General features: G+C 44.1%; 1 protein-coding gene across 1 annotated transcript in view; it reads left to right on the forward strand.

Annotated features, from left to right (window-relative positions):
* The window catches only part of LOC126248217 (aquaporin AQPAn.G), a 184,477-nt gene that overhangs the window by 15,975 nt on the left and 152,326 nt on the right, over positions 1-16,176 (forward strand). The window contains exon 2 of the mRNA XM_049949040.1: positions 11,029-11,228. Within this exon, the coding sequence (XP_049804997.1) occupies positions 11,029-11,228 (200 nt within the window). The remainder of the gene's footprint in view (positions 1-11,028; positions 11,229-16,176) is intronic.

Consider the following 16,176-nt stretch of genomic DNA (forward strand, 5'->3'; position numbering starts at 1 on the left):
ATGGATGTGTGTGATGTCCTTAGGTTAGTTAGGTTTAATTAGTTCTAAGTTCTAGGCAACTGATGACCTCAGAAGTTAAGTGGCATCGTGCTCAGAGCCATTTGAACCATTTGATCGTCCAGAATGTTGGACTTTGCAACAAGAAATCGCATTTTTTGAGAAAAATGACTAGTTGATCGTTTCAAACAAAAAACTTGGCGGCAGAATTTGCGAGGAAGTAGGAAGTTTCGTTTAGGTGGTATCCCGTGCTTCAGTTATAATTAATTTTCGCTGCATTATATCCAGTGTCGAAGTATCCTCAAACTTTTTTTTAAAAAAAAAGCACTGCATAGAGGTGTCTGGATACTATTGGTCAGATGGTCCGTATTTAATGGTAATCGTTCGACTCTTGGAATTAAGCCGTGAAAATCATAAAGATCTGAATTACAAATTGACTATAAACTCACGTGGATCACATACAACAACAGGCCAACAATGCTGAACGGAATACAAGACGTTGAAAGACCAAAATTACGCATGAAACATTTACTTATACAGAATCTTCATTAATGGAGGTAGATCGCTAATTTAAGATACCGGGTGATCAAAATGTCAGTATAAATTTGAAAACTTAATAAACCACCGAATAATGTAGATAGAGAGGTAAAAATTGACACACATGCTTGGAATGACATGGGGTTTTATTAGAACCAAAATGCAGGATGGCGCTCCACCCCATATTGCTAGACGCGTCAAAGATCTCTTGCGCGCGTCGTTTGGTAATTAGCGTGTGCTCAGCCGCCACTTTCGTCATGCTTGGCCTCCCAGGTCCCCAGACCTCAGTCCGTGCGATTATTGGCTTTGGGGTTACCTGAAATCGCAAGTGTATCGTTATCGACCGACATCTCTAGGGATGCTGAAAGACAACATCCGACGCCAATGCCTCACCATAACTCCGGACATGCTTTACAGTGTTGTTCACAACATTATTCCTCGACTACAGCTATTGTTGAGGAATGGTGATGGACATATTGAACATTTCCTGTAAATAACATCATCTTTGCTTTGTCTTACTTTGTTATGCTAATTATTGCTATTCTGATCAGATGAAGCGCCATCTGTCGGACATTTTTTTAACTTTTGTATTTTTTTGTTCTAATAAAACCTCCTGTCATTTCAGGCATGTGTGTCAATTTGTACCTCTCTATATACGTTATTCCGTGATTTATTCAGTTTTCAAATTTATACTGACTTTTTGGTCACCCGGTATAAACAAGTGTGAGATGTAAAACCTTGAAAAACTATTGTTTCAGTCTCCACAAGCATTATAAGAAAATCTGTGACAGATTATAGAAGACTCAGCGGAATTTTTAAGGCCACTTTATCGGAATACACAATTCCAGACTGACTTTCCCTCTGAAATAAAAGTTAATAACATCTTTTTACATAAAGTAAGGAGATTTTTCAGAAAATAGATATGACAGGAAAAATGATACGGAACAAAATTGTATTCTAAATTTTATTAGATACTTAACGACATATCGAAAAACCAAGTTTCAGATCTTTTCTTTACAAGAACGTAGGGTCGTTTTCAGCCAGAAAATGAGCAGGTTTTGGAACCATAATGGATTCTAAGTATATTAATTAATTACGTTATTTGCGGTCCTCAGTTGGCTAAAAACTCCAAAATTAAAAAGATACGATAAAAGGTATTCTCGTATCGTACGACACAGAATTGATAATTTCCTTATGTTACTTGCTGGGTGTGCTGGCGAAATGTGTAAAGTCATGTGTGCTCCTGTGAAGAGTGTAAAACACGGACGTTTATCACCTTGCTGGCATCGTTTAGTGGGCGCTAATGCAACGTTATATCTTGTCACGGCACTGTCAAGCAGAGCGGACCCGAGTGGGTGTATTCACCTGCAGCCGGCAGTGGCTCAATATTCGTTTTATGAGAAGTTATTATAACGCGAGCAGACAAATGGGCGGCATTACTTGTCACCGGCGGATTGTCGCTCGACAGCCGTAACGGTCGGGACGGGACAGGCTTCAAACGCGGAAAGAATGAGCAACGTGCCGTACCTGGCCGCTGGCGGCTGGCTGTTGGCCTAAAAATGGCCACTCTCTGTGTTGCGCATGCGCCTTAAGTGCGCCATTTATCGGAAAGGGGAAACGCGACGTGACTTGATTCGAATCTGGAGCGAGCCGGCTACTAAAGAGCTGGTCGTTGTGCGAGCCTCTTTTAAGCGGTTTTTCACATTTACGGGAGCAATTTCGCGAATTATTCAGAGCTGCTGTAACGAAAACATATTTTTTCATAATGCCTCGACAAGCACATATTTTAAAATCATTAATAGGAGCGGATGTGGCGAAGCGCAAGCGGAAAGCATCTTACATACCCTGAAATGAAGGAAGAGCGTACTGTAGACTTACAGCTGATTCACACCAAGTCACTGATTTAGTCCTGTACCGAATAATTTAAAATATTTATGAAATGAGGAAACTGCAAGCAGGGAAGAGTGTTTTCAGATGTGGTTTTGTTGATGGTCTAGTGTCGATTGATGTGAAGTGTGCACCGCAAGTTGATCTGGAAACGGTGTGTGGGTCGTAGTTGAGGACTTTGTACACCTCTGTCACTGCGTGCCGCTGAACAACTTTAAAAGACTTCTTTCTGCTGGGGCAGTCGGATGTTTCTGTATTTAGAGTTTAATCCATTCGCCCTTAACCATTTCCCATTCAACCGATTACGGGCACCTTGACTGTTTTTTATTACAGAACAGACATCCCACATTCCACAAGCACGAAAGCTGCAAGTAAACAATAACTAATTTCACCGTCGTGGTATCACTTCTATCAATAATGTTACCAATACCCAACAAATGGATGCGACTGATGTGAGAGAGCGGAATGATGATCCACTTCTAATGAACGCTACAGAAGTGACGGTAATCACACTTATCAAATGACGTATCATTGGAAAGTGAGTTGGAATGGGGGATACCACCCGATCATCTACGTTTCATGAAACCATTTTAATAAGCTACCTGGTTGAATAATTCTGGTCGACCACATTTAGTTACTACATCATTCTCCACAGGGCTAAATTAGTGACATAGCGTAAGCACCCCTTAGTTCAAACGGTAACTATACTTATCCAATGATGTGTCATTAGAAAGTGAGCTGCAATGGGGATACCATCCTATCGCCTACTTTTCATTGAACCATTTTAATGGTCTACCTGGTTAAAAAAATTCTGTCGGTTACATTTAGTTGCTAAACCATTCCCCACAGGGCTAAAATACTGACATAACGTAAGCACCCCTAAGTTCTGACAAATATCGCACCTTTCCAAGTCGCTGACTTCTAAAGCGCCAGTATTCAATTTTGTGCTCCTCACTCGGAGAGGAAGGAAGTAACCAAGGACAAAACTATTTTCCGTCATTTCTTTTCCATTTCCATAAATAATGACCCTTCTCTCGAAGAACATCGAAGCTTTGCGATCGAAATCTTTCCGGCAAACGGCTTGCAGTAAACTGCTCAAGTATCATACAGGGTGTGAATGGCAAAATGACTCGACGTTTCGGCGGCAAGCCGAGGCGCCATCATCAGGTGATATGATGTACTGATGTGCTATCTCGTTATTTACGCAATATCTTCATCCTCCCTCCGAAAGAGGAACCAATGACTAATATAAAAATCACTGCTATGTTGATAGCAATGACTCTCACATTTTCTTATAGTTGGAAAGTGCACAGCATTAGAAACAACAGGAAAAAAATCATCCGTTTTTGTTAACAAGTATGGAAAGACTATCGGTTATGATTGGATCTTTATATTCCACGCGAGAATATAATCATGGAAAGAATTGAATGATGTTTAGAAGAGTAATGGAAAGCGACAACAGACAGCTTCCGAATTAGTATTCTTGTGATTATTTTCTGTTTACTTGCGTCCACAATGCTGCAGTATTTTACGAACGACAACATATGTCCGCCTGGACTGTTATTAATTTTCTGTTTTTGCGATCGCGATTTTTACTATTGTGCCTTTCCCAAGTAACAGCCTATTATAAAGGGCTTCAATGCATATTCACTACTGTTAAGAGGACATCGTCCTTGTGGGCCCGTATTTACATATTTCCCTTCATATGCATACGAAAACAGGATTTCTCGTCATCTACATAAAAGAACTTAGTGTTTCATATAATAACTCCTATCAAATTTATGTATATACGCACGCTTATTTATCACTGTGCGAGGACCAGTAGTGGCATGTGACAAATCTTAAGAGTAATGAATATGCATTGGCTCACTCGGTGGTGAACTATTACCTGAGAAACGGACAATACTCAGAAACGATATCGTAAATAAGTAAACCAATTCTTCATCCTACCCCCGCCAACCACCCAACGCCTAGTGCAGATAGGCGAGATACCACGGCACCATCCATTCCTCCGGCCAACCCCTTACGAGATCATTTCGTACATATTATCATGATTCAACGATTAATGATGGCTTTGGCCATTTTGTTGAGTAAGTCCCTTAAAAATTCATCTTTTATGAAAATGTTAATGCACAATATATATTAAACGAATGGATGTTAGAGAGATGCTTAGTACTGACGTAATTCATTCCACCACTTTAACAGCGCATTGTTATACATTTACACTGAATACAACATCGATCCTACCATTATAGGTTACCAGAGGTACACGACTTCAAATTTTTACAAAATTCATTTCCAGTTATGGCTTGGAAATTGTAGCAATTCCCCCCATTTTATTATAACGACCTTCAAGGAATATATCATCCAGGTACTGATGATACAATCACAGCACAAGGCTTTCCCTGTAGTTGTCTGACAGTGTACAAGAGTCGTCAGGTTCATTTTGCTCTACGGTTTCTTTGTATATTTGCAGTTTCCTTTTTTGCACTTTTTACCCACAGTTTACTCAAACAAGAACTGCTCATCAAGTCTTTCATGCAATGCCTAGTGTCGGCAGAAAGTTCTGTTTTTCCCCAGTATATACCAAATGATTTGTACATGCTCATTTGATAGTGCTTTATTCGTTTAATCTATGTGTATTGTCAGGGACATTAAAATCCAGACACCTACCAATAACAGTAGCACTATTTTAATGATAGGAGATACATGTTCTTCTTCCGAAAAGTGGAATGTTATTATCATACCATTACCCTGGCATACTTTCTTCCATCGCAATACCTGTGCTGTAGGCATTTTTACATCAGTTGTACTATATTTAAATGAGTAATGATTGCTATGCCATTTTGATTCTGATAGTACACTGCTATAAGTAATTCAACTTTTCTCAACACAACTAATGTGCAATGTGTGTTAAACAATGTTCCTCAGTACAGAACTTCAGAGCACTTCGAAGATACAGGCCCCAGTTAGTCTAGTGCGATATTCGTTCACTCGATGTGCATAACCAGGGACATTAAAATCTGTACCAAGCACCATATATATATATATATATATATATATATATATATATATATATATATATATATATATATATATATGGCAGAGCATTTTTTGTATTTTTGCAGGGACAGTTTATGATACTTTTTACTAACACCTATGGGATAACATGATGTAGTGTCCAGTCCACCACATGCTGATGCGATGTAGCCATCCATTTTTTAAGCAAATAGATGTTTTGTAATATTCTCAATAGCATTTCTATACTACAAACAGATAATCTATAATACCCCTTCTCACCTCCATTTTAGAATATTGTTGTGTGGTACCACTTTTCCTATTATTCCTACCATTAACAAATGTTCCTTTAAAATTACAGTCTTCTGTATACAGCATTTGCATCTCCAACATCCAGCTCCCTGATTCTGAAATGCAATTTGCGTATTGCATCCCCAACTTCCATCTTCCTGATTTTGAAATGCAACCTGTTTATTCTCTTCATGTAGTTTTTACATTGTAATAATTTGGCAATCATCGAACAGTGTTTTAATTTGTCGTTGTTTTTTCTATACCTGTAAACTCATTCCACAAATAGTAAATTGGCTGTTCCTGTGATTGTGCATGACAGTGAAGAGCCGTTATATGTTGCAAAATGTCATTCGCACATGATGCTATCTCCAAAGTACTGGCGTCCCCGGTAACAGATTTAGGGTAGAGCGCTGCATATGTTCTCTCATACAGACAGTGCATATGGACATAGAGGCACTTATTTTAGAAAGAAAACACTTGTTTCCGAAGACAGAAGCAAATTCTGGTTTAGAACTTTTGAGTGACATGTGGATGGGACTCATGTGGTGTACACACAGGTCGTAAATCCATACATGGAGTTCTCAGTCAGGTTCTTAGTTGAATGAAGTTTCTTTAAATTTGTCCAAAAGTGTTTTGAGAAAAATATGCCATTCTTTCTTAGAATGGTGGCATACTAACATAACATGATCATAGCAGAGCTATTGAAGCTTCTGACACTACCTACCCAGTGCATAATTTATGTTGAAGCAGCTGCTTAGCATGTCAGCCACAACCAACCATGTAACACGATTTTATCAGTAGTAGTGTTTTGTAACCGACTTCTTTCTTGGGTTGATTATCTTCCTTAGGACTCCTGCAAATAAATCTGAGTTTGAAATATGCTTTTGCTCTGTGGATCCTGCTTTTGATCGCTCCAGATGATTACGCCTAGATATTTTACTGTAGTTAATGTTTTCTACGACAGTGCCATTACATAGTAGAGGACTCTAGGACGATTAATGTACAGTAGTTACATTTATTTACGTTCACGTCATCTGACAGTCCTTGCACCAGAAATGATCGATCCCCCCAAAGGTCTTCCTGCCTCTACTGCTTTCTTATAGACAACTGCATAATGTGCAAACATTCTACAACCAAACAAATACCCTGCAAGCTGCTGTATATTGCATGGTGAAGGGTACACCGCAGGAGCAGTTGGAACAAAAGAATATTCGGCGCATGGTCTGGCCTGACGATACCCCCGACGTAAATCCCATCGAGTATGTGTGGGACGCGTTGGGGGTACGTATCGCAGTACGTCCACACACTCCGGTGACCAGCGAGCAGTTATCAACCGCGATGGTGGAAGATTTAACCGTCCTACCACAACGACTCATTACCAGTCTTCTGGCCAGCATGGTAACACGTTTCCATCCGTGGTGATTACACAGCCTGTGCCTTTCGTTATGTTCAGCCTATGCCTTTTGTAATGTCCAGTGGATCATCATGAATCGCTGTGACTTCAGTGTAACTATTGTCTTTGAATGAAACTTTCATTTCTGTTCCTCTCTTTGCGTATTACTACAAGTTAGCTTCTGTACTATATTGTATCAGTTCTTTTTATGTATGGTCAAAGCATCATCGAACTATGCTACTTGGCAGTGACACAGACTGCGTAAGTTACTTTTGTCTATAAGTTTTCACACCAGCGTATATTGACATGTGGCAGTTTGTAGACTTACTGGTGAAAAAGTTTTCTCCTTCTATACGTTCATCCAGTCGCACGGGGCCCTCTGCTTTCATTATTTGGCTTTTCTTTTATCTCTGAGGCCGGATCCCCTTCCTATCACCACAGTCTTCAGCTAGCCTAACGGATGACAGTCGTATTTTCGAGTGTAGAATTTCCGAAAAAGCACGCTCTGGGTGCCCTCTATTCGGGACCAACAGTCGGTTATTCCCCCTCGCGAATTCGATCCAGGTCAAGATCATATCCGTGTCTCGATAGCTAGCGCGCTGCGACATATGCTGCTTCCGCAAATCTGTTGGTGACAAAATTTCAATGCAGTGATTGAAGTATTAGTTCATAGTGCAGTTAAGTAATACACTACTGGCCATTAAAATTGCTACACCAAGAAGAAATGCAGATGATATACGGGTATTCATTGGACAAATACACTCCCGTGAATTCATTGTCCCAGGAAGGGGAAACTTTATTGACACATCCCTGGGGTCAGATACATCACATGATCACACTGACAGAACCACAGGCACATAGACACAGGCAACAGAGCATGCACAATGTCGGCACTAGTGCAGTATATATCCACCTTTCGCAGCAATGCAGGCTGCTATTCTCCCATGGAGACGATCGTAGAGATGCTGGATGTAGTCCTGTGGAGCGGCTTGCCATGCCATTTCCACCTGGCGCCTCAGTTGGACCAGCGTTCGTGCTGGACGTGCAGACCGCGTGAGACGACGCTTCATCCAGTCCCAAACATGCTCAATGGGGGACAGATCCGGAGATCTTGCTGGCCAGGGTAGTTGACTTACACCTTCTAGAGCACGTTGGGTGGCACGGGATACATGCGGACGTGCATTGTCCTGTTGGAACAGCAAGTTCCCTTGCCGGTCTAGGAATGGTAGAACGATGGGTTCGATGACGGTTTGGATGTACCGTGCACTATTCAGTGTCCCCTCGACGATCACCAGTGGTGTACGGCCAGTGCAGGAGATCGCTCCCCACACCATGATGCCGGGTGTTGGCCCTGTGTGCCTCGGTCGTATGCAGTCCTGATTGTGGCGCTCACCTGCACGGCGCCAAACACGCATACGACCATCATTGGCACCAAGGAAGAAGCGACTCTCATCGCTGAAGACGACACGTCTCCATTCGTCCCTCCATTCACGCCTGTCGCGACACCACTGGAGGCGGGCTGCACGATGTTGGGGCGTGAGCGAAGACGGCCTAACGGTGTGCGGGACCGTAGCCCAGCTTCATGGAGACGGTTGCGAATGGTCCTCGCCGATACCCCAGGAGCAACAGTGTCCCTAATTTGCTGGGAAGTGGCGGTGCGGTCCCCTACGGCACTGCGTAGGATCCTACGGTCTTGGCGTGCACCCGTGCGTCGCTGCGGTCCGGTCCCAGGTCGACGGGCACGTGCACCTTCCGCCGACCACTGGCGACAACATCGATGTACTATGGAGACTTCACGCCCCACGTGTTGAGCAATTCGGCGGTACGTCCACCCGGCCTCCCGCATGCCCACTATACGCCCTCGCTCAAAGTCCGTCAACTGCACATACGGTTCACGTCCACGCTGTCGCGGCATGCTGCCAGTGTTAAAGACTGCGATGGAGCTCCGTATGCCACGGCAAACTGGCTGACACTGACGGCGGCGGTGCACAAATGCTGCGCAGCTAGCGCCATTCGACGGCCAACACCGCGGTTCCTGGTGTGTCCGCTGTGCCGTGCGTGTGATCATTGCTTGTACAGCCCTCTCGCAGTGTCCGGAGCAAGTATGGTGGGTCTGACACACCGGTGTCAATGTGTTCTTTTTCCCATTTCCAGGAGTGTATATTATACTAGAACTGACATGTGATTACATTTCCACGCAATTAGGGTGCATAGATCCTGAGAAATCATTACCCATAACAACCACCTCTGGCCGTAATAACGGCCTTGATACGCCTGGGCATTGAGTCAAACAGAGCTTGGATGGCGTGTACAGGTACAGCTGCCCATGCAGCTTCAACACGATACCACAGTTCATCAAGAGTAGTGACTGGCGTATTGTGACGAGCCAGTTGCTCGCCCACCATTAACCAGACGTTTTCAATTGGTGACAGATCTGGAGAATGTGCTGGCCAGGTCAGCAATCGAACATTTTCTGTATTCAGAAAGGCCCATACAGGACCTGCAACATGCGGTCGAGCTTAATCCTGCTGAAACGTAGGGTTTCGCAGGGATCGAATGAAGGGTAGAGGCACAGGTCGTAACACATCTGAAATGTAACGTCCACTGTTCAAAGTGCCGTCAATGCAAACAAGATGTGACCGCGACTTGTAACCAATGGCACCCCACACCATCACGCTGGGTGATATGCCAGTATGGCGATGACGAATACACGCTTCCAATGTGCGTTAACTGCGATGTCGCCAAACACGGATGCGACCATCATGATGCTGTAAACAGAACCTGGATTCACCCGAAAAAATGACGTTTTGCCATTCGTGCACCCAGGTTCGTCGTTGGGTACACCATCGCAGGCGCTCCTGTCTGTGATGCAGCGTCAAGGGTAACCGCAGCCATGGTCTCCGAGCTGATAGTCCATGCTGCTGCAAACGTCGTCAAACTGTTCGTGCAGATGGTTGTTGTCTTGCAAACGTTCCCATCTGTTGACTCAGGGATCGAGAGGTGGCTGCAGGATCCGTTACAGCCATGCGGATAAGATACCAGTCATCTCGACTGCTAGTGATACGGGGCCCTTGGGATCCAGCACGGCGTTCCGTATTACCCTCCTGAACCCACCGATTCGATATTCTGCTAACAGTCATTGGATCTCGACCAACGCGAGCAGCAATGTCGTGATACGATAAACCGCAATCGCGATAGGCTACAATCCGACCTTTATCAAAGTCGGAAACGTGATGGTACGCATTCCTCCTCCTTACACGAGGCATCACAACAACGTTTCATCAGGCAAGGCCGGTGAACTGCTGTTTGTGTATGAGAAATCGATTGCGAACTTTCTTCACGTCAGCACGTTGTAGGTTTCGCCACCGGCGCCAACATTGTGTGAATGCTCTGAAAAGCTAATCATTTGCATATCACAGCACCTTCTTCGTGTCGGTTAAATTTCGCATATGTAGCACGTCATCGTCGTGGTGTAGCTATTTTAATGGCCAGTAGTGTAGTTGTTCTTGTTGACAGAGATGCTGTGTGGAAGCAGTTACGTACGCTCCAGTTTCAGAAACAAGAACCAAATGTCTAAAAATAACCTAATGAGACTCGTCGACCGTAATTCTAGTGGTACTGCATAACTACTTCAAAACGATCCTGGAGCACGCTTTCGCATTCAGGTAAAGAGTAGTCCCGAAAGCGCGTCCGTCGACCCTGATTTAGTCTTACCATAGTGAACTAAAATTTTTTCCACCTCTTCCTGCCCCCATCGATCTCCTAATGAGATGGTGTTGCGTTGCTAATGACTTTGATGTCGAGGAGACATTTAACTCAAAATTTCCTTCCTTTTTCCACTTTCAGACGGAGGCCGATATGTGATCGAGCTACTTTTTCTGAAGGTGTGCGTGTGGTTTTTGCAGGTGCTAAGGCGATTATCGGACTTCACGAGGTGACGGACACGCGGACCATCTGGCGGCAACTGGCTGCCGAATTCGTGGGAACTTTCTTCCTGGTGCTCCTGGGTTGCGGCTCGACGACAGCGAAGTGGACGGACGGCTACGCGCCCACCACGGTGCAGATCGCGCTCACGTTCGGCCTGGCAGTCGCCACGATCGCACAGGTGAGCCCCGTCACTCCACGTCTCGCCACATCGCACTGGCCACCGGGTTTCCTCGCGTCATTTCAACCGCCTACTTCTAATTTAAACTCCATCTCACTTCAGTAATTTTTTCCTGGTTGAGAGACAAATGGTATATCGCTCTCAGCCTCCGCTCTTGAGAGATCTCGACATTTCCTGCACACTTCTTATAGACGGGGTGCACCGGTCTCCGGAAAATCGAGCACCTGCCATCATTGACTCGGTCCGTCGTAAGAAGGCCATACAGCCGGGTATCAAAACAGCGAGAGCACTTATCTACGTGAGCTCATCAACTCTACAAGATAACAACGCCGATCAAATGTGCTCTGAAACTGTCCTTTATTTTTCTTGCGATGACACGTTAGCCTGCAGTGGGCATGACGTACATTTGATATTAGTCCGTGCAAGTAGCCAGTTCAAAGGATATGACAGACCCCTCTGATTTTGACAAGCATAAATTGTTGGAACATTTATTTCGAAGACAAGGAGCTCTGGTATTGAGTGCAACATTGTCCGTTGTGGTAACGTTATACACGAATTAGGAAACTTTACCATAGTTGATCACAGGTCCCGAACCATCCCTTGCCGGCCGCGGTGGTCTAGCGGTTCTAGGCGCTCAGTCCGGAACCGCGCGACTGCTACGGTCGCAGGTTCGAATCCTGCCTCGGGCATGGATGTGTGTGATGTCCTTAGGTTAGTTAGGTTTAAGTAGTTCTAAGTTCTAGGGGACTGATGACCACAGATGTTAAGTCCCATAGTGCTCAGAGCCATTTGAACCATCCCTTATGTGGGACTCTAAACTCGGAGGTAATCAGGTGATGTAACAAATTTTAGCCGCCAGTAATTACCGGAAGTGAAGGGGATGAGGGAGCTAACATCATGTTTCACTCTCACCCTTCCTTTCACCCATTATAAAATAGAAACAGCATCACAATGAAATGAAATTATATGGTTCCAGGGAGCTTTCCAAGTCTCAAACGTCTATGATGTTTATATCCTGACTGAAGCGATTGAAGCTGGAGAGCCTATGCAATGCTGTTCCAGTTTAGGGGGAATACCAGGTGGTTCAAATGGTTCAAATGGCTCTGAGCACTATGGGACTTAACTTCTGAGGTCATCAGTCTCCTAGAACTTGGAACTTCTTAAACCTAACTAACCTAAGGACATCACACACATCCATGCCCAAGGCAGGATTCGAACCAGCGGCCGTAGCGAATACCAAGTGGGCTGAAGCGTGAGCGGTAACTTGGATTTGAATTGAGGAGGGAGGCATGCTAGGGTAGTCCGTGCAGTTGAACAAAGCCACTGTGCCAGAGTGGCGTAGTGCTGAGCATATGTTCCTAATGAGCAATAGACCCAAGTTGGAATACTGGCCATGACACAAGTTTTCATTCGTCTCTTCAGTTTGCATATATACATCATCGACGTTTGAGACTTGAAAAGATCTCTGGAACGATATATTTTCATCTGATTAAAGCACCTACGCCTGGATTTCAGGCAGGATCCCCCATTTCGTTCGTTTTTGAGATGCTATTCCCAAACAACTGGAGAACCTCTGCAATGCCGTTCGAATTACTTAGTGGGCTGAGGCGTGAATGGGAATTTGGATTGGGGAGGTATCCGTGGTTGCAGCTTTGCAACGGCACTGTGCCACGGTGGCGTAGTGGTGAATGCATGTGGCTAGTGAACAGGAGACTTGAGTTCGAATCCCGACCTTGGTGCAAATTTTCGTTTTTCACTGCAGTCTTCATTTATATGACACTGCAATGCACAAACATTCAGTAACGAACAAAGGTACATTCATGACACTTCATAACAGGTTAGGTGATGATGATGTCCATTAGGACGTCTTCCCTCAACACTCATTTCCTCAGTATGTTACTAACTATAGCTTCCGAATAGCCAGCTGAATCAAGTTCAGAATATCCGTCGATACTCACTGGTCGCTGCTTCATCCTCAGCGTAAAGTGTCATTTTATTACAATATCTCAGCGTTCGAGGCCGAAAATCAAAAACTTCCTCGGCATCTGGATTGACCTACCTACGAAACTGCAGTCCGCCGCGAGTTTCGCAACTGAAGTTTAATTATCTTTGAACCTCTGATGATCGCCAGCTTTAGCTCGACAAATGGGGACCATCAGGTGAGAGAGGGAGGTACGAATCAATGTGCCACTCATGTCCCTGTTCTCGATATCAACATGATTTATGCATGGGAGAGGTTCAAAGAAGCTTAGGCGTCGCCTTCACAACATTATTTCCTAACGTAGTGAGGTGTGCCGTTCACAGGCCTCGATTTCGTGGTTCAGCGTCACAGGGTTGGTCGAAAGGTGTATCAATTATGTTTGTCCACGTTTCTGTATCCGTTCGAAATGCGTTCTGGCGAGAACTGCTATTGGGTATTAGCGAATTTCAAGTGACTAATATTTAAGGACTTTCTCTTGAACTTTTGAAGACCACTAAGATCGCTGCCCATCACTCAGAGTTGACTTTATTTCGAGTGGCTAAGACAACCATTTAATGTCAGTTTGGGTACCGTTCAGACAAACAGAACTTCCTGCTTGATTTTACCTCATGGAAATATGACGCCGGCCGCGGTGGTCTCGCGGTTCTAGGCGCGCAGTCAGGAACCGTGCGACTGCTACGGTCGCAGGTTCGAATCCTGCCTCGGGCATGGATGTGTGTGATGTCCTTAGGTTAGTTAGGTTTAAGTAGTTCTAAGTTCTAGGGGACTAATGACCACAGCAGTTGAGTCCCATAGTGCTCAGAGCCATTTGAACCATTTTTGAAATATGACGTCATCAAAAGTACTATGACTCATAAAGACTGACCACACGTTTCTGTTGTTGCACACTTTTAATGTATTTGTTATCTGTAGCTAGTATGATATTGGAATATTCTCAAACCGTTATCAAAACTTACATGATGGCTCAAATTTAATTTAAGATAATTTGCTATCAGTTTCGCTTTACCGTAAATGAAAACTTTCTTCTCGCGCTGAGTCCTACGATTTCTAACGACCTTTTCAGCTGTACCTTGGTTTTCCTTAGGTTTTCAAATGTGTCGAAACTTCGTCATTTTCGCATTCTCATCATCGTTCAAGACACAACCCAGTACCTGTCTTGTAATTATCAACAAGGCCTAACGAAAAAGGTTACAAAACGAACACATACGTTTCATCGTCTCGCAGCGCCATCCTTAATCTCATCTCGTCCGAATCTGTTCTTTCTGTTCATGTCGAGAAGAACTTAAGAAGTTTTCGTCTGTGGGGTGGTGATGGAGCAGTTGTAAGTCGAAAATGTGGCGAGCAAGCTTTTCTTGGTTCTAGTAAAACGAACAAATAATAAACAAAAATGTTGATATGTCGCTAGTTGCATTCAAAGTATTCCAATATTGTTCACAAGGACAGACAGTCCTCTGGAAATTCAACCAAGCGAGCTGTAACAGTTTGTAGGACAATTTACTTTTATTCGGGAGAAAGAGTATTTAGTTCCTCATTCTTATTAAACCGAGATGGGTATCGCAGTGGTTAGTACACTGAACTCACATTCGGGTGGACGACTGTTCAAACCCACGTCCTCCCATCCTCATTTAGGTTTTCCGTGATTTCCCTTAATCACTTACGGCAAATTGCGGGGTGATTCCTTCGAAAGGGCACGGCTGATTTCCTTTTCCGTCCTTCCCTAATACGAGCTTGTGCTCCGACTCTAATGACCTCGTTGTCGACGGGACGTTAAACACTAATCTCCTCCTCCTCCTCAACCTGATTAAAACTTTCCCTGGCTTCCGTCAGTAACTTGAGGAAAATGCCGAGCTGTTTTCTTCAGCAAGGCCACGGCCACTTCCGTCATCCCCCCCCCCCCCCCCTTCCGGGCCGGTTGTATTGCGTCTCTAATGATCTCTATGACGACAGGAGGTTACAGTGCAAGCTTCGCGCCTTCTATGTTCCATATCTATTACTCAGATCGCGTTTGATAATTGCATCATGATTTATTTGCAGCATAAGAGCTCATTACTGAAGAGACTAGCACTAAGATATGTCAGTGCAACCAGAACTCTGGCAGTTCCGAACTGTTCTTATGTGATCGTAGAGCCCATAATTCGTAAATTCAGGCACTGGACACGTAATAGGGCACTGTATGGGTTAATCTTTTGTGTGGAAGCAGTCCGTGGTGCATTGATTTAAGGCCACGAGTTGACCGTAGCAGTAGTTATAAGTTACGCTGTTTCTCAAACTTGTGAACATTAACAGGTCTTGATATATTTCTCTTCTTAAAGCGACAACAAATGCGTGGCGTCCTCATGAGTGAAGGTGAAAGAACAGAATTTCTTTGTTTCTCTTTACAGAAGGTAGACGTTACTGCTGCCTATATGCCAGGAAGTGTCCTTGACATTGTTCGAGACGTAGATACACGTGCGTGTCTGGCTTACGAAGTACACATTAGGACAACGAAGTGTATGTTATTATGCTCAGCGGGTCGTGTGGACAGCTCAGTGTGGACTTGCCACTTCCCTGATGTATTTGTCACTCCTTGTAAGTCTAGAGGCCAAAACAGCTACATCCGACAGCGGAAGCTCACGGTCCTCACAATGTGAGGTCATCGAAGAGGCAATTAGAGTAAATTTTATCAAGTATGGCACTCCGACTTCACCTGCAATCCCCAACTAAGGTGCATTTAAAATCATAATGTTCAGTACTGAGCAAAATCTAGGATACCATAAGTAATAGGGAAAGAAACGACTGAAACTGCTATTCAAAGTGCTCCATCTGCTACCAACTCCTTCACCATTCAGGTGCTTCTTTGTATGACATGAGGCTTCCCAAAAGAGCTATACAGTTACTTAAAAGAAGCGAAACGGATCTCCAAATGCATAAAATGACTGCAAACCAGAGGTATGTTGTCGACAGCTGTTGTACTATCCTGAATGCATT

This window comes from Schistocerca nitens, chromosome 3 (assembly GCF_023898315.1).
Source record: "Schistocerca nitens isolate TAMUIC-IGC-003100 chromosome 3, iqSchNite1.1, whole genome shotgun sequence".
Classification (NCBI taxonomy): domain Eukaryota; kingdom Metazoa; phylum Arthropoda; class Insecta; order Orthoptera; family Acrididae; genus Schistocerca; species Schistocerca nitens.